This window comes from Notechis scutatus, chromosome 4 (genome assembly GCF_049901735.1).
Source record: "Notechis scutatus isolate UNSWTSFEM ecotype Mainland chromosome 4, rNotScu1.2, whole genome shotgun sequence".
Taxonomy (NCBI): domain Eukaryota; kingdom Metazoa; phylum Chordata; class Lepidosauria; order Squamata; family Elapidae; genus Notechis; species Notechis scutatus.
Window position 1 is genome coordinate 59,181,199 of NC_142012.1, and position 21,452 is coordinate 59,202,650.

At 42.7% G+C, this 21,452-nt stretch overlaps 1 protein-coding gene across 4 annotated transcripts in view; it reads right to left on the reverse strand.

Annotated features, from left to right (window-relative positions):
- TBC1D19 (TBC1 domain family member 19) overlaps positions 1 to 21,452 on the reverse strand; it is a 72,980-nt gene that overhangs the window by 3,586 nt on the left and 47,942 nt on the right. For all 4 annotated transcript variants that reach the window (XM_087963502.1, XM_087963503.1, XM_087963504.1 and 1 more), the window contains exons 14-20: positions 14,914 to 14,998; positions 13,036 to 13,080; positions 11,477 to 11,509; positions 10,502 to 10,611; positions 7,719 to 7,810; positions 6,133 to 6,248; positions 4,373 to 4,443 (exon numbers count right to left, since the gene is read on the reverse strand). In XM_087963502.1, coding sequence (XP_087819628.1) covers positions 4,373 to 4,443; positions 6,133 to 6,248; positions 7,719 to 7,810; positions 10,502 to 10,611; positions 11,477 to 11,509; positions 13,036 to 13,080; positions 14,914 to 14,998 — 552 coding nt within the window. The remainder of the gene's footprint in view (positions 1 to 4,372; positions 4,444 to 6,132; positions 6,249 to 7,718; positions 7,811 to 10,501; positions 10,612 to 11,476; positions 11,510 to 13,035; positions 13,081 to 14,913; positions 14,999 to 21,452) is intronic.

Genomic DNA, 21,452 nt, shown 5'->3' on the forward strand with positions numbered 1-21,452 from the left:
AGTAACCTGTTTTTAAAATTTTATTTTGGGATTTAGACCTCGTTCTAATATGTGTGGCCTCACTGGTGCTGAAGGGAGTCTAAAATTTCACCTTGTACTTAAAAATAATTGTGTGTTAAGAATCCTTATCCGGCTTGGGTTAAATTATAAGTCTTATAACTCGGTGATTTTAATTAGGCTTCAACCTCATGCCCTTTCATTTTCAAAGTAGCTATTTAATTACTTTTTTTAAAAAAAATCTTACTTGAAAATAACACATGGCTTGATGCTACCAACTTAAGAAAATGCTGTTGGAAGTATTACTGGTTCGGACAGAAAGGCAGTGCATAGAATGGTGGGGATGGCAAAAAAGATTATTGGAAGTTCACTTCCTTCTATCCGGGACAGGGGTCTTCAAACTTGGCAAGCCTAAGACTTCTGGACTTCAATTCCCAAAATTCCTCCTCCAGTCATGTTAGCTCACGAATTCTGGGAGTTGAAGTCCACAAGTCTTAAACTTGCCAAGTTTGAAGACCTTTGTAAGAGAAGATAAAGTCATGGGGTTGTCTGGTTAGATAGACCATTGAGTTTAAACATTAATGTCAGTTTGCATCTAGTTGCTTTCTGGATTTCACCTCTGCCTCTTGTTAAAATGTCTAAAGCAGGGTTGTCCAATCTTGGCCCTTTTTAAGATTTGAGAGCTTATTTGCAAGTTGAAATCCACAAATCCGCAAGGCTGGCTGAGGAATTCTGAGAACTGAAGTCCACAAGTTTTAAATTGGCTCAGGTTGGACTAGAGCTGGGGGCCTTCAAACTTGACAGCTTTAAGACTTGTGGACTTCAACTCCCAGAATTCCTCCTCCAGTCATGTTCGCTCAGGAATTCTGGGAGTTGAAGTCCACAAGTCTTAAACTTGCCAAGTTTGAAGCCCCTTGATCCAGGACATGGCATATAAGTGTATCCTAACAATTTATATTGACTCTTTCCTAGCATGATTTGATTGCTTATTGTACCCTATGACTATTATTAAGTGCTGTACCTTATGATTCTTGACTCTTGATGAATGTATTTTCTTTTATGTACACTGAGAGCATTTGCACCAAGACAAATTCCTTGTGTGTCCAATCACACTTGGCCAATAAAGAATTCAGTTCAGTTCAATATTTATCCAGTGTAAGTAAATGTTGATTACATTTTCAATGGAAAGATAAAATTGCTTAGGGCTACCCGAAGAAGCTTCTTAGATGAGAAACAAAATGTTTTCAATAAAAAAGAAAATCCATAAAGCCCAACTGCCTTTTAGACAAAGCTTTTGGAACAACCATGACCTAGATGACTGAAAATCTCCATAGACATCAGGTCTCTTTCAAATTCCAGAAAAGTTGGTTAAGACAGAAGCAAACTATATTATCTACTCAACTGTAAATGTGTTTAACAGCTGTCAAATTCAAACGTCATGGTCTGTTATCATTTCTCAGTGGGAAAAGTTGGATTTAACACTCCCGCATGTGTTCAGGGGTAGCTATCAAAGCCATGAAATACTCCAAGTTGAAAGGAATATTCTCTGGGTAATGACGGGATGCGAGACTGAAAGACATATTAATCTGCCATCTCTACTGAGATATGGACTGCCTGCTCCCATTTTGCTGGTAAAAATGAACGTTCATCTCCAAAATGGCAAAAAAAAAAAAAAAGGCCATCCATTTCATAGCTGCCTAAAGAATCAAGTCTTCCTTTCATCTGAGTTAAGCAGCGATGATCACTTTGGGGGAATTAAATGCAAGCAGATCTCCTTTTCCCCCCAAGGTTTTTTGCCCAACAATCGAAGCACAGGTTTTATATTTGAGCAATTTGATATTTTGCTTGAGAGAGAATAAAAAAATAACTGGTGAAAACAATGATGATCAAAATTTTGACTCAAAAAATTCCAGATAAGTGGCTTGTATTATTTTACACTGGTATTAGAAAAGTGATTCTGTTGTTCCGGTGGAAATTTGAGAATGAAAGAAATATTCTAATCAAATACTGCCATCAAATTCATACGGATTGTAAAAAAAACAAGCACTATATGAGAACCTAGATTGATATCCGCGGTTTTAGCAAAAAGCACGGAGACATGAGCGTTCTTCTGGAACACTGCTTTAACATGAGAATCAAGAGGTGGTTAACAGCTGGCACTAAATAAAACCTGGAAGTAGCTTTATACTCATATTAGCTGCGACCAGTTGTTAGTAATTAAATAAGATGGTACAGTAGGTTGAATAAGATTCAGTGATCTATAAATATGTGCTCTAATCTTATTGATGTAAAACTCCCCTGAACTACCCCATTTCCCCAAAAATAGACCTACCCTGAAAGTAAGTCCTAGCTTGATTTTTACATGTGTGCCCAATATAAGCTCTAACCCCCCAAATAAGCCCTAATTAAGATCCTGCCCACTCCAGAGTGGATAGGTAAAAATTAAGCTAGGGTAGGGGTGGTGGAGCTACCCTATTACTTACCTTTGGACAGTTGCAGCCAGGCCTCACATACCCTGACACCTGCCTCGCTGGCCCATTTTGTCTGCAGCCGGCAAGACTGGCAAGGCTTTCCTGAAGGCCTCTGGAGCTAATAACAAAGCTCTGGATCGATCTGGAGCTCTGTTATTTTCTGCAGAGGCCTTCAGGAAAGCCTTGCCGGCCGCAGAAGAAGTTCCTGCAGGCCTCTGACAGTGAAAAGGAGGCCGAGGGTGATGCACGCAAGTGAGGTTAATCAGTGGATGACATCCCCCGAAAACAAGACCTTGTGCCTTTTTTTGGTGGCAAAAAAAACATGACAGGGTCTTATTTTGGGGGAAAGACGGTATTAATATGGTGCTGTAAATCAATACAAAATATTCCAGTTTTGTTTGTTCTGATTTAGGTAAGACATATATTAGAGCTACATGAAGCTGCCAAGCACATATTATTTTGTAAGAATAAGAAACAGGAACATTTGGTAGCATCAGATCACCGATAGCCTTCTGATAGAATAGCTGTCAAAACAAAATGCTGGTTACTGCACTGTGGCCAGCTGTTCTTGTTATGCTTTAACAGATAATCAGAGTTGGAAGGGACCTTGTAGGTCATCTAGTCCAACCCCCTGCCCAAGCAGGAGATCCTACACCATTTCTGACAAATGACAGTCTCTTCTTGAAAGCCTCCAGTGATGAAGCTCCTACAACTTTTGAAGGCAACTTCTGTTCCATCAGTTGACTGTTCTCACCGTCAGAAAGTTTCTCCTTATTTCTAGGTTGAATCTCTCCTTGTTCAGTTTCCATCCATTATTCCTTGTCTGGCCTACAGGCGCTGTAGAAAATAGCTTGACCCCTTCCTCTCTATGGCAGCCCCTCAAATATTGGAACACTGCTATTCTGTCTCCCCTGGTCCTTCTCTTCACTAGACTAGCCAGGCCCAGTTCCTGCAACCGTTCATCATATGTTTTAGTCTCCAGTCCCCTAATCATCCTGGTTGCTCTTCTCTGCACTCTTTCTAGAGTCTCAGCATCTTTTTTATAGTGTGGTGACCAGAACTGGATGCAGTACTCTTAGGTGTGGTCTTACTAAGGCTTTATAGGGTGGTATTAGAACCTCACTTGATCTTGATTGTATCCCTCTGTTAATGCAACTTAGGATTGCATTGGCTTTTTTGGTGGCTGCTGCACACTGCTGGCTCATATTTAACTGGTTGTTCACGAAGACTCCAAGATCCCTCTCACAGTTTTGGTTATAGGCTTCTCAAACTGACCAGTCCCTGTTACAAATGGGTAATTTGTCAGAGTTTCTGAATAGTTATGTAAGATGAAAAAGAAAGGCTGGAGGGAAAGGGGGGAAATTCATGTTAAGGATGGATGTGGAAGAAATATAAAATAAATGTAACTCATAACAAAGTCAGAATTCCAAGCATAACTTAGCAGGGAAGAAAACTCACTGAATCCTCGAATGCTTTATATGGAATGTGATAGGCACAAGAGAGAAAAAAATATTCCTGAAAATAAAAATAGCTACAGTAAGCTTATTTGTGGCAACTCTCTTTTAGCTATGTTTGATTATTCTCTGCAGGACTCTGCAGATTTTATTAAAGGAGACACCAAGCAGGTTGAAAAATCCAAGTAGAAGTGGGAGGTAAAAAAAATACATGGAAGGTTTACAACCCAAATTAATTATTATTTTTTTCTTTCAACAGTTGAGAAGTTTTTTTTTTTTAAATGAATTGCAATCTGCATTTTTCACATCTCCTGAACTTCTTCCAGGGTAAAAAATTTCAGCCGAGAGCCTGACACCGCAAAGCTATGTGCCCATGAAGCTCAAATTACTCTGGTTGGCAAGACGTCAAAAATTATTTCCATAGTTCTACAACTGGAAACTTATCCTTACTTCAGCTGCGGCTAGTGATGTCACCTCCATTAGATTCCCTGCTCGGAAAGCAAACACAGCAGCTGCCAGCACTGGAAAAAAATAAATAAATAAATAAAAGAATGTGCAGCATTTAGACTGGCGGCCATACTAATTAGTTGTTAACGATACTTTTGGTCTAGTTATTCTTGAGTCCCCTTCAATGGTCTTCTGGCTTGGGTAAGGGATTGCCAATTTGTGAGAGCTGGACAAAAGCAATGGGAAAGTATTGAAAGAGAGATTCAACATTCACCGGGGACTGAATAATCCGAGTTTTCTCTAACAGTATTTGGCTTACAAGTTCTACACCCACGCATTTGCCTACTCGTTTAATTTGGGAAAGTCCACTCCCGTGGATTGCTTTGATGCCTGTTATCCCACTGCTCCTATTTTGAGGCAAAAGAGAACGAGGGAAATTGGGGGGGTGTAGCAGCTGCAGCCCCCCCTTCAATATAAAAAGGAAGGGTTGATTGGCTCACAATTAATGTTAGGTATGATTTACCCATAGTTATCATCCACAGGCCTGAGGAGCGAGTGCTTAGCCTTCCTACCGAAGAACAGGGGAAATGAAAAATAAATACGAATAAATTCCCAAATGGATTTGGGTCCTGTCTCTCTAAATGGATAATAAAGCAAATGCAATGGTAAAGCAATAAACGCTCATCTCAATTGTTTATGCAGAGTATTTATCCATCTATTTATCTATCAATCTACATATACACACACTCAACAAATTAGCAAAAATGAACCAGTGAAGGAAGAGAGGGAGAAAGGAAAAAAGGAGAGGGAGTAAGGGAAGAAGGAAGGGGAGGGATGCAGGAAGGAAGGAAAGAAGGAGGAAAAAGAGAGAGGGAGGGAGGAAGGAAAAAGGGTGGGAGTGAGGAAGGAAGGAAAGAAGGAAGGAAAAAGAGGGAGGGAAGGGGAAGGAAAAAGGGTGGGAGAGAGGAAGGAAGGAAGGAAAGAAGGAAGGAAAAAGAAGGAAGGAAAAAAGGAGGAGGGAGGGAGGGAGGGAGGGAGGGAGGAAGGAAGGAAGGAAGGAAGGAAGGAAGGAAGGAAGGAAGGAAGGAAGGAAGGAAGGAAAAAAGGAAGGAAGGAAGGAAGGAAGGAAGGAAGGAAGGAAGGAAGGAAGGAAGGAAGGAAGGAAGGAAGGAAGGAAGGAAGGAAGGAAGGCCAAATCAGTGGTTCATTAATGCTGATTTGGTATGAAGCTGTCCAATAATTTTATCTTTTGGCAAAAGCCACTGAGACAGTAAAAGTACGCTAATCAACAAACAGTTCATTTTGACTCTGCTGAAATTACAGAGGTCCTGAAAACCAAGCCCTTTGTGCTTCTAATTGCAGAAAGTCTGCTTAATCATAGTGATATACTCCCAGATTCCACAAAGCAGCGATTTCCAGATTTGTGCAGGGGCGAAAGAAAATCCGCCCGCTCAATAAAGCAATTTCTCACATGAGCAGACCGTTTGCCTTTTTCTGGTGGAAATGGCAGGGCAAAATGATCAAAGATCAAAAAGATCTTTCTCTTTCCATTCGATTCCATTTTTTTTCCAGAAAAACAAGAGTTTTGCCGCTGCCTACCAAGGGGACGAAGGTGGTTTTTTTTTCCTTTTTCTTTCTTTCAGGGAGGCATCACACACTTTTCAGTCATTCTGTACCCAAACGCATGCCTTTTTTTTTTTTTTTTACAAAAATTTAGAATTTCCATCTACGAACACTAAGAACTCCCATCCCCTAAACATTACCAGCCAAGATTTCCAAAGTGTTGTATCCCAAAATTCTGTCCCACAAAAACAGCAGCTGATCAGTAGCCAAGTATCCAGAGAACGCTCGGACCATCCATTTAAATGATATTCTTAGCCTGAAAAATAGTGAAAAACACACAATTTTTTTTACTCTTAAGAGCGGGGTGGGCTTCAAAAACTTTTGAATTGGGTGGGCATTTATTTATTTATTTGATTTGTCAATCACTTACAAGATAATAGGTATAAGTATATACATAGTTATGAATACATGAAATGGGTACATATAAGAAAAATAAAAGAAACAATAGGACAGGGACGGTAGGCACGTTGGTGCGCTTATGCACACCCCCTACAGACCTCTTAGGAAAGGGGTGAGGTCAATAGTAGAGGTCAATAGTAGTAATAGTCTAAGGTTAAAGTTTTTTGGGGTTTGGGGAAGAAACCACAGAGTCAGGTAGAGTATTCCAGACATTGACCACTCTGTTGCTGAAGCCGTATTTCCTGCAATCAAGTTTGGTGCGATTTACCTTGAGTTTGTATCTATTGTTTGCTCTTGTGTTGTTATGGTTGAAGCTGAAGTATTCATTGACAGGTTAAGTTGTTGCAATGTATGATTTTATATACTATACTTAGATCAGACCAAAGACGACGTAATTCAAGGTTTTCTAGGTCTAGGTTTTCTAAGTCTGATGGCATAAGGTATTCTGCAACGAGTAGAGGAGTGGAGAACTCTTCTTGGCCTAGTTGGCCTCCTGCACCACCCTCGCCTAGGAGCAAAAAAGGTGCAGCGGGGGGAGGGAGCATTTTTGTCCTCCCCCGGGCTCCAGAGGGTTTCCTTGAGCCTCCAGGACGGCGAAAACGGCCTCCCCCAGGCTCCAGGGCCTCTCTGGATGCCGGAAACGGGACCGTTTCCGGCCTTCTGGAACATCTAGGAGGCCTGTTTTTTGACCCGCCCTGAGGATCCACACAGGCCCTGCACTTACCTGTGATCCAAAACGGGTCACGCTGGGACTTCAGGGAGGGGTGGGGTGGGCAGGGCCAGCCAGGGGTGGGATTTGCCGGTTCGCCGAACTGGCCATAAAATTAATGTATAAAAGAGGAAGCTGTGAACAGCAAGCTGTTGGGAGCAAATGTGAATTTATCTTGTATTGTTGTGGTTTATCTGTGTTCCTGGTATCTTCCTAACTGTGTGAGTTTTGCCATGCTTTCAAGTCTGAAATACCTTCTTCTGCCTGTCAAGCTAATTACTTCAGTTTGGTTTGTTTGGATTTTAAGTTACAGTTTGTGTGTACCTTGTTTTGGACTGAATTTTCTATAGTTAAAGGCTGTTCCTGGGAGAGTTTTTCTCCAGCTGAAGGTAACCTGGACATTGGGGGCAAAGTTGGAGATAATAAAGGGACTCTTATTGCTTATATGACTCTTATTGCTTATTTGACTGACATGCCTTTGTGCCATGCCCCAGGTTATCACAACTGGTGTATACAGATGCAGGAACTTTTTAACGATTAAAAGAAGGGTAAAAAAAAGAAAAGACTAGATACCTCAAATTAATACATTTATGTTTCACTTGAAAGGACGATACTTACGGCTGTGCTCCAATTTCTCGAAGATGATAGAACAGCTGTGGGAGATGGCTTTGAAGGAGATTCTCAAAGAGAAGACATAGCGATACAATCCCCTTTTAAACAAGGAAGGAAGGATTAAAAAAAAAACACCCTCAAAATACATCTCTTAATGCTGGATTTAAAACACTAGAAATATTCAATATAGAAAACAGCTTGTTACATTTTTAAAGCAGCGATAAGTAAAGACGGTATTCGCATGTTGCAAGAAATCGGCTTACAAGCCTATGACAATAGTAGTTTTGCTTAAAACTGTTCTGGCAGGACTTGCTTTAAGTACAGGTACAGTCAGGGGTGGACTTCAAAAATTTCAGCAACCGGTTCTCTGCCCGATTGCTGGGTGGGTGTGGCCTAGTTGGCCTCCTGCACCACACCGGGGGCATTTTTGCCTTCCCTGGGCTCCGGAGGCTTTCATCGAGCCTCCTGTTGTGGTTCGCCGGCAGCCGGTGCAGACAGCAGTGGAATCGGACAGTGAGGAAGAAAGGGGACCAGTCAGGGAGTCTGGAGAGGATTCGGACCAAGGGTCCTGCATCCTATGCAGAGATGGGGCCAGGACCATCTGGGAGTGGTGTGCTGACTCCAGAGCCTTTGGAGTCTGGCAGCAGCGAGGTAGAGGACCCAGGGGAGCCTGTTTCCAGTGCGAATGTGCGCAGAGCTGCTAGAAGGCAAGAGCAGCGGAGACAAAAGGGGCGACTCAGGAGTCAGGCTGGGAGGTGATAGCCCCTCCCATAAGGGATAAAAGTCAGACCTAAATGACGAAACCTTTGCAGGAAGCAAAGTAGTTTGATCAGTTTTGAGTCATCCTCAAGCTCTGTGTACTTCGGTTGTTGTTTTTTTCTTGTACTTCGGTTGGTTTCTTTTCTAGTTCGTTTGATACTTCAGTTTTTGGCAGCATTCCACAGAACTGAAAGGTGTGTGCTTATCTTGGGGGACTGTTTAAGATTAGTTTCGGCTGGGAATAAAAACAATTCCCAGCGTTGCAATAAAATAGGTTTTGTTTTTAAAACAAGTTTGTGATTAATTACGCTTGACGAAGAACACCTCCGGGAGGGTGTTCCCTCACCCTCCCTGAGCCTCTACGTGGGTCCTATACCCGGCATCCAAAATGTACCGCATGGGGACTCTTGGGAGAGGAGGGAAGGGCGGGCCAGCCAGGGATGGGATTTACTGGTTCGCCAAATCGATAATTAAAAATGATAACATTAGTTACCGGTTTGCCCGAACCAGGGAGAACCGGTAGCAGCCCACCCCTGGGTACAGTAATCTTCAACAACATTCATTCAGGGACTGTCTGAAGTTACCACAACACTGAAAAAGGTGACCTCTGTACCAGGTTTCACACTTACCGACCAATGCAGCATCCCAAAATTCAGGAGAATTGGGGAGGAGCTACATTTTTCTTAACAGCCAGAGGCTTCATTTAACAACAGCAACGATTCCCTTAACAGTGGTGGCAATAAAGGGTTGTAAAACAGGGAAGGAGGGGGGGGGAAACTCACTTAACAACCATCTCACTTAATGGAAATTTCAGGCTTAAATGTAGTCAAGTTGAGGATTAACCATATCGCTTTATGTTAGATGCCAAAACTAAAAAGAGGAGAAGAGGAGGAGGAGGAGACGACAGGGAGAAGGAGAAAGAGAAGAAGAGGGGGAGAAGGAGAAAACTAGAAGAAGAGGAGAAGAGAAGAGGAGGAAGAGAGGGAAAAGGAAGGAGAAGAGAAAGAAGAAGAGAGGGAGGAGAAAACTAGAAGAAGAGGAGAAGAGAAGAGGAGGAATAGAGGGAAAAGGAGAAGGAGGAGGAGAAGAGAAAGAAGAAGAGAGGGAGAAGGAGAAAACTAGAAGAGAAGAGGAGGAAGAGAGGGAAAAGGAGAAGGAGGAGGAGAAGAGAAAGAAGAGAGGGAGAAGGAGAAAATGAGAAGAGGAGAAGAGGAGGAAGAGAGGGAAAGGAGAAAGAGAGGAGAGAGGAGAAGAAGAGAGGGAGAAGGAGAAAACTAGAAGAAGAGGAGAAGAGAAGAGGAGGAAGAGAGGGAAAAGGAGAAGGAGGAGGAGAAGAGAAAGAAGAAGAGAGGGAGAAGGAGAAAACTAGAAGAGAAGAGGAAGAAGAAGAGAAGAGGAGGAAGAGAGGGAAAGGAGAAGGAGGAGGAGAAGAGAAAGAAAGAGAGGGAGGAGAAAACTAGAAGAGGAGGAGAAGAGAAGAGAGGAAGAGAGGGAAAAGGAGAAGGAGGAGGAGAGAGAAAGAAGAAGAGAGGGAGAAGGAGAAAACAAGAAGAAGAGAAGAGAAGAGGAGGAAGAGAGGGAAAAGGAGAAGGAGGAGGAGAAGAGAAAGAAGAAGAGAGGGAGAAGGAGAAAACTAGAAGAGAAAGAAAGAAGAGAAGAGGAGGAAGAGAGGGAAAAGGAGAAGGGGAGGGAGGAGAAAGAAAGAAGAAGGGAGGAGAAAACTAGAAGAAGAGGAGAAGAGAAGAGGAGGAAGAGAGGGAAAAGGAGAAGGAGGAGGAGAAGAGAAAGAAGAAGAGAGGGAGGGGAACCCCTCTCTTGGGGTCCCCCACTCCTTCCCAAGCCACTTGCTTGGCAAAAGGCAAGAGCAGCTAGGAGAAGAATGAGGGGACTTTGGGTGGGTTAAGAGCTTCAGTTGGCCTGGATGGGCCATAGATGGCCAAGGACATTTTCATCAAGCGGAGTTCTATTTTTTTTAAAAAAATATATATATTAAGTGGGCATTGCAGTTATGCACTACAAAATCAACTTACAGAAGAGTGAGAGGAAATAGAATGAAGTCTGAAGAAGTACCGCACATATATTTCACGGAATATCTGATATAGCTTGGAGGGCTCATTGTAGAGAAAACAAAGAGGAGCAACTGAAAACATTAAAAGAAAAAAAAAACACCACTAGTTAGCAATGGAAAAATAGTAACGTGTACTGTATAATAATTTTAAAATTTCAGGAAGATGGATTTCAATGGCAATAGACTTACGTACCGCTTCATAGCCCTCTTTAAGCGGTTTGCAGAGTCAGCCTATTGCCCCCAACCATCTGGGTCCTCGTTTTACTGACCTCGGAAGGACGGAAGGCGGAGTCAACCTTGAGCTGGTCAGAATTGAACTGCCAAATTGCTGGCAGCCAGCAGTCAGCAGAAGTAGCCTGCAGTACTGCATTCTAACCACTGTGCTGCAGTACCTCAATGAATATTAAGGGAAAACAGGCATTATTATTCCACAGCTATAGTTATTCCAGCATAACTATAACTATGGAAGAAGAATGTCTGTTTTCCCTTAATATTCATTCAGGTACTGCTTACCGACAGTTGGAATAATTAAGCAGCACCACAGATAATACACCACTTGTGTATTATGTCAAAAGAATTGCTGGAAAGCATTAGTTGGGTGAACGGAGATCACTACATTGGCTGTGTAGATCCTACTACTTTCAGAAGCAGCTGTGTTGTTTTTGTGTGCTGGCAATTACTAAAAAAAATTGGCAGGTGCATAAACGCTGCTAAGAATAGCACCTCCATGCAAATTCTGTCTTTTTTTTTTCTTTCTTTCTTTCTTTTTTGCAAGCTCAGAAAAAGACATCCAAGCATCACTGGAACGAAAGAGTTTCCAGGTTATTAAGTTGTGAGAGATAATATAGAAAGGGACCTGTTTTAAGAACCGTGACAACCCACAGCTTCTACACAACCATATCTATTATCTATTATCTACCAATGACAAGCTACTTACCATACATTGAAAAGCCATGGAAAGGAATGACACCTAAAGAAAGGGAAAAAAACAAACATATTCCACTTAGTGTCTAAAGAGTGGGTGTTTTCAGAAATAGGAAACTTTAAAAAAAAATCTACGGAGATTCTCAGTCATCCAGGTTCAAGGTTGTCCCAAATGTGATTTTTTTTTCAAGAGGCAACTGGATTTTCTGGGGTTTTCTTTTGAAGAAGTTTCGCTTCTCATTTCAAGAAGCTTCCAGAAGAACTGAAGGAGCTTCTTGGATGAGAAGTGAAACGTCTTCAAAGAAAAACCCCAGAAAGTCCCGTTGCCTCTTGGAAGAAGGCACTTTTGGGAAAGTTGGGTGGGTGGGGGGGAATTCCAAATTTTGCACAAATCACCTCCCTCACAGCATAAAATTCTGCCACAATAGGAGTTAGAAAGACAGGCTCAGATGCCATCTGGGGCCCTTTTGCTACACACGTTGGGGAATTATTGTGAATTACACATGGGTAGCAAGGTTATCACTGACACCTACTTTCCCTGGATGGATTAGAGGGGATTCACTGCGCGCAGCCTAAAGACCTGAACACATTCAAGAAGGTGTGCATTTCATCCTTGTTCTTCCTTGGCTAATTAAAGCAGCCACAAACTGCCTTAGGACAAAATACTTTGTCAACAGGCTGAAGGGAGCATCATGTGCTGCTCTAGAGGAAGATCTATTTCTAGTCAACCTTTGGGAGGCTGTAGTGGAGTGAGATCTTTCTTTCTTGAGACCCCACCATAACCGGTGTCAAGTTTGCTATTTCTCAGCAAATTACTTCAACATGCGGTCATGCGAGGCACCAGGAATTTTTGGATGAAAGGGATTATCTAGATCCATTTCAGTTTGGCTTCAAGCCTGGTTTGGAGCAGCTTACATAATAATGATAATGATGTTTTATTTTAAAAGCAATTGCTCCTTTGTGACAGGAGGAGGAGAAGGAGGAAGGGGAAGGGGAGGAGAAAGAAGAGGGGGAAGGAGAAGGGGAGGAAGAGGAGGAGGAGAAGAGGAAGAGGAAAAGGAGGAGGAAGGAGGAGGAGGAAAAGAGGAGGAGGAAGAGGAAGAAGGAGAAGGAAAAGAAGAGGAAAAGGAGGAGGAGGAGGAGGAAGGAGAAGAAAAAGAGGAAGAGGAGGAGGAAGAAGAAGGGGAATAAGGAGAAGAGGAGGAAGAGGAAGGAAAAGGAGAAGGGGAACAGGAAAAGGAGGAGGAAGAAGGAGAAGGAGAAGAAGAAGAGGAGGAGGAAGAAGGAGGAGGAGGTGGAGAAGGAGAAGAGGAAGAAGAAGGATCAAATAAATGCAGCAGCACCAATTCTTTAATCTTCTGAGCCTGCTTCTGTATGGCTGGGGAAAAAACACCCTGGAATGCTTCAAAGCAAAAAATAAAAAAAAAGTTCTGCCAATTTTTTTTTTAATAACAGTTGTTATTTCTTTTTACCCAAAGGACAAAAATGCCATTCAAAAGAATCCACTCTTTAAAAAGGGTATATAGTTCCCCCTGTTTCCCACTAGAGGGGGCAACAATATAACATCTTTACCATTTGGCGGATAAAACACAGCATATTGTTCCATTCCAAGCTTCCCTACACAAAAACAAACAAACGAACAAACAACAAAAAAACAAACAAACAGAAATAACACACCGAGCATCAGAGAAACAGCAAAGAGAATGCAAAGTTTTCCATATGAAAAATATAGACCTGTCACAATGAACAAGAGGAACAAACTAGAGTGCAAATTCCGAGGACAGGAAAATAATAATAATAAAAATAACAAATCCATCTAGAGCTGTATAGTCCTTAACTTACGACCACAAAAGTACAAAATTTATATTTGTTAAGTGAGGAGTAGGTTACAGGAGTTTGCTAGTCAGAAGGTGGCAAAATGTGATCACATGACTTCCAGGATCCTGCAACCGTCATAAATGTGAGCCTCCAAGTTTAAATCACCTGCCCATGGGGATGCTACGACGGTCGTAAGTGTGAAAAATGATCATAAGTCACTTTTTAAAATATGACTGTAATATCGGACAGTCAGCCAACGAACTGTTGTAAGTGGAGAACTAACTACCGGTAAAACTATCCTTAAAGTAATGATCTAGAACCGTGGTAGCGAACCTGTGGCATGCATGCTGGAAGTAGCACACAGAGCCATTTCTGCTGGCATGTGAGCCGTGGCCCCAGATCAGATCCACTGGATGCTTGGCAACTGGCTCATATTTATGAGGGTTGCAAGGTTACGTGGTCACCTTCTGACAAGCAAAGTCAACGGGGATTCTCTTAACAACTATACTACCAACTTAACTGCAGGGAATCACTTAACAAGCGTGGGCCAAGCAAACGGGGCAAAACCCACTTAGCAACAGACATTTTGGGCTCGGCTGTGCTTGTAGGTTCGAGAACTGCCTGCAGGCCTATTTTTCCTCCACGGTACAGCATTGATTTTCATCAGTTTTCATTTTAAAAAATAAAATGGAATATGGGTAAATTGGGCTGACTCCCAGTACCCCTGTCAATCTTTTACTTTGATTGTTGTTTCAGCAGCTGGATTACGCAGAAGCCCCTCCCCCCAAAAGCCGAAACATTTTCCCTTTGTAGGGCCTGATGTGGCCCGCCAGTGGCTAGAGGAGTTGGCGGCAGACTCGTACAGTGAGGAGGTTGGGGAGGAACATGGGCCAGTCCGGGATTCTGGGGAAGGCTCTGATGAGTGCTCTGAGTGGGAGGCAGAGATGGGGCCAGGGCCGTCTGACAGTTATCAGCTGCCTTCAGAGTCGGAGATCAGTGGGGCAGAAGAACAGCTGGAGTCTGTTCCCAGTGTGCACATGCGCAGAGCTGCCAGGAGAAGGGAACAGTTAAGGAACAAGAGTTGACTCAGGAGTAAGGGCCCAGTGGCTCCTCCCATACAGAATAAAGAGGAGCGAAAGTGGAGTGGTGTTTGCAGGAAACAATTAGTTCAATTCATTAGGGTGAAGATCTGTTCCTGACTTCTTGCCAAGTAATTACTGCTACAGCGTGGCATTTGGAAGATATCGGCCTGGCAACTCTCCCAGCCTGATAAAGGTCTGTAGTTGTGAAATCTCATGAAAGACTGTTGGCCGGGACTTTGCTGGAGAAGAGTTCCCTTTAACCTCAATAAAAGGGGTTTTATTGGGACGAGGAGTCTGCCTCATGATCTTAGGAAGCCCAGGTCAGAACAGGGCCTAACATACGTATCCAACCCGTCAAAGATAGCACATGTTCATCGTCCATGAGATGCAAAGAAAGTGGTAATTAAGTGCATTGGTCATCATGGACGTTAAGGTTTGAATGTTACCCAATCCTGGTTTGCTTAAGACCATCAAGTAACATTTATAAAACAATTCTCTCTCTTCAGCGCCTCTGTATGGCTCGAGCATTTCAAATAAAATGTTTCTTTACCTCGAATGAATGATCTGGGTGGGCTAGCACTGTTGTATGCAAAGTGTTCCAACACGGAAGTGTCTCGGGAGAAACAAAGCAATACCTGCGGAAAACACAAACTTATCAGAAAGTTCTGTGTCAATAATAAGCTCATTTTTAACTGAATCTAGAAAAAAAAAAATGCATTTCCCGCAAAGGTCAACGTCTTACTACACACTAAAACACAGAAAAGGGTTCAGATTAATCTCTTCCAACTGAAGAATGGCTTTTGTGTTTCTGGAAAGGTTAACAGGTATGCTTCGTCCTATTTGGACTTCTAAGGAGAATTGTAAAAATAACCTCCAGTTTCCTAGTTTTCTTAAGGCAGCAGTAGGGAAAACTCAAACTAGATTGCCAGCAAAGACAACTTTTCTACTCAGAATAAACTCAGAATCCTATACACACCCGACTGCTCCGTTTATTCTGCTCTCTCTCTCTCTCTCTCTCTCTCTCTCTCTCTCTCTCTATCTATCTATCTATCTATCTATCTATCTATACACACACACACACACACACACACACACACACACACACAAGACTACAGCAAATTCATTTCCACGAGTAATCATTCTAATGTGGGACGTGCAGCAGCTTATCTTTTTATTTTAAACAGAATTTTTCCAACGCCATGACAATGTTTCCCAGTGCAAGGCCTGTGTGGAGAGTACTTTTCTGTTTAATATTTGTATAAACAAAATCCTCTGAAAATTGTATTTGTCAAAGAAAAGCAGAAACGTCTTGAAAATCCGTCTGGGCTTCTGATAGAGGACAGAATAATTTTCTGCCAGAGATATGGCCTTACCTCCTTTGAACAACCTGCTACTTTTGCTGGTTAACATTTTTTTGTCAGACGACAAAGTACCTTTATCTTAAATACACACTTTCAGCACTACTTATCAGCCCCCGTGCTCCTATCCGACCTCTTAAAATATACCACAGCCAGCAAAGTAGAAATAAACAGGAAAAATTAAAAACTAGTTTATAAGAACCCATGTCAGCAGAAAGAGGAGGGAAAATTATGGATACAGACAAGGGCTCCTCTGATTGCCCTACGAATTGGGGGTGAAGGTAGAAATATCTTCTTATTTTTGTTTCATTTTACTTCCCTCCAATTCAAGTTCAATCCTCGGAGACTGCCTGGAAAAATCCCCACAAGTTTTTCTTGGACAAGAATTTTTCAGAAACAGTTTGCCATTGCCTGTTTTCTAGGGCTGGGAGAAAAGGACTGGCTCAAGGTCACCCAGAAGCTTTGGGCTGAAAGGCAGGACTAGAACTTCGTGGTCTCCTGATACTAGCCATAACCACCACACCAGCCTGGTTCTCCCAATTTCCTACAACTTACAATCGTTTGTTTAGTTGCAATGGCAGTGAAAAATAAAGGGGGAGGGGGCTTATGATTGGTTTCCACACTGACCATGCTGACCTGTTGTGGCCCACCAGTGGCTGGCGGAGCTGGCAGCAGTCGGACAGTAGTGAGGAGGTTGGGGAGGAACCTGGGCCAGTCCTGGAGGTTGAGGAAGGCTTGGATGAGGGTTCTGTATCAGAGGCAGAGATGGGGCCAGGGCAGGCTGGCAGTGAGGTAGGAGAGCTTCTGGAACTGGTTCCCAGCCTGCGCATGCGCAGAGCTGCCAAAAGGAAGGCACAATTAAGAACTCAGGGTCGACATGGGAGCAAGGCCACAGGTGGATGATGAATGGCCCCTCCCATCAGGATTAAAAGAGAAACAAAAGGGGAGGGGGCTTTTGCAGGAAACAACTTGCTCGTTCATTCGTCCGTTCGTTCTAGTCTCGTGAAGATTTGTCTATATAACTCAGCCCTTCCCTGTCAGCACTGAGTGTGGAACTATTTACTGGACAGCGTTCCTGGGTTGATAAAGGTCTGAGCTAATTAGTATACCTTTGCAAGACTGTTTGCCAAGCCGTTGGCTGACTGTGAATGAAATAAATTCACATTAATGTAATAAAAGAGGTTTTGCTGGGACTCAGAATTGACTTAATGCTAGCCAGGAGTAAACATAGAATCTTGAAAACTTAAGAATAAGGTCCCAGGCTCAGCAATAGTAATTGAATTAAGACAATTTCATTTTGAAAGGATTTCTTCCCACATCTGTTAGCTCTGGATTGAGTTGCCTCTTAGACAAACCAAGCCCCTGGCCTTTTGCTTTCCCACATTCTCACAATCCCATAGATCTCCTTTTGTATTTTTCTAAATGTACTTCCTTCTTTGTCCATATTCCCCCGCCCCCCCCAAATATGGACTTTTTGCTGATAGTCTTAAAGTCAGCCCCATTTTCCTTCCCTGATTATAAACTATTTTTGTGTCGTATGTTTTTATCAGCGTATATACATACTTGAAATAAATTAATACAGGCAAATTCACCTTCCCAAATGCTGAGAAGTACTCCACACGGTTTTGAACTTCCTTCTTTACAGGTTTCTTTCAGGTTTCCAGAGGTGTAATATTTCAGAAATGCACAGGGAATGATTTTTATATCCTTCTAAACTCTAGGTTTACAAACACCATACCATCACAAGTCGGGAGGCTACCTGTCACTCTCTTGCCCAAAGGTTTTTTTGAGTTTCAACTATCACTGAATACTGCTCCTCTGGATATTAGTCATATTGACTCCAAAACAAGGTCTATTACATGAGAATTCCTCCCCCCTCCTGTATCTTAACTTCCCCACCTCAGAATTCTGAACTGTATTTAATTATTTCCTCTAACGCAGAGAAGCTTGTCATGCTCCATGCAACTTTCCTATCTTTTTGTTTCCATTTTCATTCTGATTTATTACGCAGGAACACTAATTTAACTGTTGTACAAAGTAATAATTAAGACTGTCAACAAATTGGCAGTGTAAAAACTTGCTATTCAAAATTCTAGCTATGTTTTTTTTTCAAGACATACCTACCTTCCTTCCCTCCCAATCTTCCTTCCTTCCCCCTCTTGCTTCCTTTCCTCCATCTCTATCTCCCTTCCTTCCTTTCCTCCCTCCCTCCCTTCTTTTCCTCCATCCATATCTTCCTTCCTTTCCTCCCTCCCTATCTTCCTTTCCTATCTTCCTTCGTTCCTTCCTTTCCTCCCACCCTTTTACCTTCCTTCCTTCCTTCCTTTCTCTCTCCCTCTTCCTCTTCTCTCCTTCCCTATCTTCCTTCCTTCCTTTCCTCCCTCCCTCCCTTATTTTCCTCCGTCCATATCTTCCTTCCTTCCTTTCCTCCCTCCCTTTCCTCCTTCCCTATCCTTCCTTCCTTTCCTCCCACCCTTTTACCTTCCTTCCTTTCCTTTCTCTCTCCCTCTTCCTTCTCTCCTTCCCTATCTTCCTTCCTTTTCCTTCCTTCCTTTCCTCCCTTCTTTTCCTCCGTCCATATCTTCCTTCCTTCCTTTCCTCCCTCCCTTTCCTCCTTCCTTATCTTCCTTCCTTCCTCCTTCCTTCCTTTCCTCCCACCCCTTTACCTTCCTTCCTTCGTTTCCTTTCTCCCTCCCTCTTCCTTCCTTCCTTTCCTCCCTCCCTCCGTTAACCGTGTTAAGTGCAATTAATAACTGCAACGATTCACTTAACAAATGTGGTGAGAAAAGTCGTAAAATGGGACAAAACTCACTTAACCAATTTCCTCACTTAACGACATAAATTCTAGGCTCAGTTGTGGTCGTTAAGGCAAGGACTGCCTGGATTAGCCTTAGTTTGGCAAGAGATTCTATCCGGTAAGGTAAGCAAATAAAAGACTGAAGTCCATTGCTTTTCAGTGTGTCTTTGGCCTTGAGCCTGACTTATGCAGACACAGAGCAGACTTCATGAAATTATACACAAATGGAAACATTCCGTCCTCTTACTGCTTATCCAACAGTTATTGATATATCCAAATTACTCATTATAAATAGTCCCAAAGAAATGAACATCTGACGACATATCCTTATCACTCGGAAGCAGAATTTGGCAATTAGATAATCTGAGGATTTGTATCGACTCTAAGTAACTCTGTTTCACCGGACAATTCTTTTCTGAAATGGCTGAAATAGCTTTTGTCGGAGATATTTTTTTAAAAAAACAAAAAACCACACACACAGGAAACAATCTTCTGCCTTCAATTCTGCCTGAACTGCAGAGTTATTAACTCTATGATAAGGACTACCTGTATTCCAAGCATGGTCTCACCGGTGCAGTATAAAGTGGTACTAACACTTCATGTGATCTTGAGATTATCCTTCTCTTGATGCAGCCTAGGATTGCATTGGGCTTTCTGCCACCTGATTCTCTTAACTTCCCCTTAAGAAGATTTGAAAGGGGCATTTGGTGCATTTGCAAAGAGTAGTGAGCTGCCTAGCTACGAACATCTACCCTGTTTCCCTGAAAATACGACCTACCCTGAAAGTAAGTCCTAGCTTGCTTTTTACATGTGCGCCCAATATAAGCCCTAATTAAGATCCTGCCCACTCCAAAGTGCACAGGCAAAAATTAAGCTAGGGTGGGGATGGGAGGTGGAGCTGCCCTTACTTACCTTTGGACAGTTGTAGCCAGGCCTCGCACACCTCGACACCTGCCTTGCCGGCCCATTTCTTCTGTAGTCAGTAAGGCTTTCCTAAAAGTCTCTGTAGCTGATAACAGAGGCCAAGATCGATCCAGAGCTCTGTTATCGACTGCAGAGGCCTTCAGGATAAAATTGCCCACTACAGAAGAAGTTCCTGAAGGCCTCTGACAGTGAAAAGGAGGCCAAGGGTGATGTGCGCAAGTGAGGTTAGTCAGTGGATGATATCCCCTGAAAATAAGACCTGGCGCCTTTTTTGGTGGCAAAAAAATATATAAGACAGGGTCTTATTTTCAGGGAAACACAGGTAAGACTATTTCACCTGAAAGGCCACCTAGAAACATAAAATTCTGGCTAGAAACTAGGCAAAAGAGCACACTGACTTCCTCTCTGTAGCATGTCTAGCTTGGCATATGTACAATATGTGATCCTGGTGTTTTACAGCTTGGGTAATGCAGCTTTCTTCTAGCTAAATAAATCAATGTTTTAGTCTACTACTCTTAAGGCTGTACTTTTAGCTAGATGGCATCTTCAATATCACAAGCTTTTATTTTGCAAGCCTTCTTAACTGCAAGGCAATTAGAGAAATATCTTAATGATGCTTTTTTAGAGAGCATCAGATTTTTGCCTATACTTTATTCTCAGAATACTCTTATCCGCTAAGCTAAGGAACGCTTGTTTGATTGCAGCTGCGAAGAAAAAAAAGGACACCCCCCCACTCCAACAGCTTTGACCAATTGAGTTGAACATTGTGAAAAGGAGGGGCTAACCCCGTGACATTTATACTGAAATTTTAATCAATGTTAGCAAATTTGCAAATGTAATAACCCTTCATTAAAAGAGATTTAAAAGAAGCGACACAGACAATTACAAACACACACACAGCTTCCATTTTTAATAGAAACAAAGGTCATATATTATAGATGCATAAATTATGGGTGCCTTTCCAAGGGTCATAGTAGTAAATTATATCACACACACACACACACACACACACACACACACGGTTACTTCTTTTATATGTGCCTAAGACTGGGCACAACAAATATTGTTGGTTCCTTTTATCTTTAAATCATCTTTGAATGTTTAAAACTTGTATTCTTGATACCCTTTCCAGAAGAACTCCTAAAAGGACCCAAATTTCACATGAATGCCACCTTTTCTTCCAAACCCATGGCCATTACCCATTCATCTCCATTGCAAACAAGAGCAATGCTTAGATCCGTGATGGCGAACCTATGGCACGCGTGCCACAAGTGGCACACAGAGCCATTTGTGCTGGCATGAGAGCCACAGGCAAACTTACCTCACTGCGCATGCGCGCGCCTCACAGCTGATTTTTTTTCCGGCTGGTTTGAGGCCTTTTTCGGTCTCCCAGAAGCTTGGAAAAAAGCCTCTGCAAGGCTTTTCAGGTTGAATTATAGGCCCGTTTCATCACTTCCTGTAATACTGGAAGTGACGAAATGGGCCTATAATTTGGCCTGAAAAGCCTTGCAGAGTCTTTTTCCAAGCCTCTGGGAGACCGAAAAAGGCCTCAAACCAGCTGAAAAATCAGTTGTGAGGTGCAGTGCAGGTGAGGGAGTGGCGGAGGGGGGGATTGCGCATGCATGAGCAGGGGGTGTGGGGAGGGGGGCACACATTTGCATTTTGGGTGCTGGCATGTGTGTGTACACTGGCACGCGCTCAATTTTTGGCACAGGAGCCCAAAAATGTTAGCCTCCACTGGCTGAGAACAACAGTAGCTATAATGCTTCATCTACCAACCCCAGGTTTTCTTTTATTTATTTAAGAAAATTTATAGGGTCCGCCCGGCTCTCACTCAGTGACTCCAGGCGGCTTATAAGGGGGGGGGAAACCCAATATAAAAACAATTTAAAAAAAAACCCAATAACCCTCACCCCTTTGGTGACAATAATCAAACAAGCCTTCATCCCACTGCAGAGGTCCCCAGGCCCCTTGGAAAAACCAGGCCTTCATGGGCATGAGTCAGTAGGG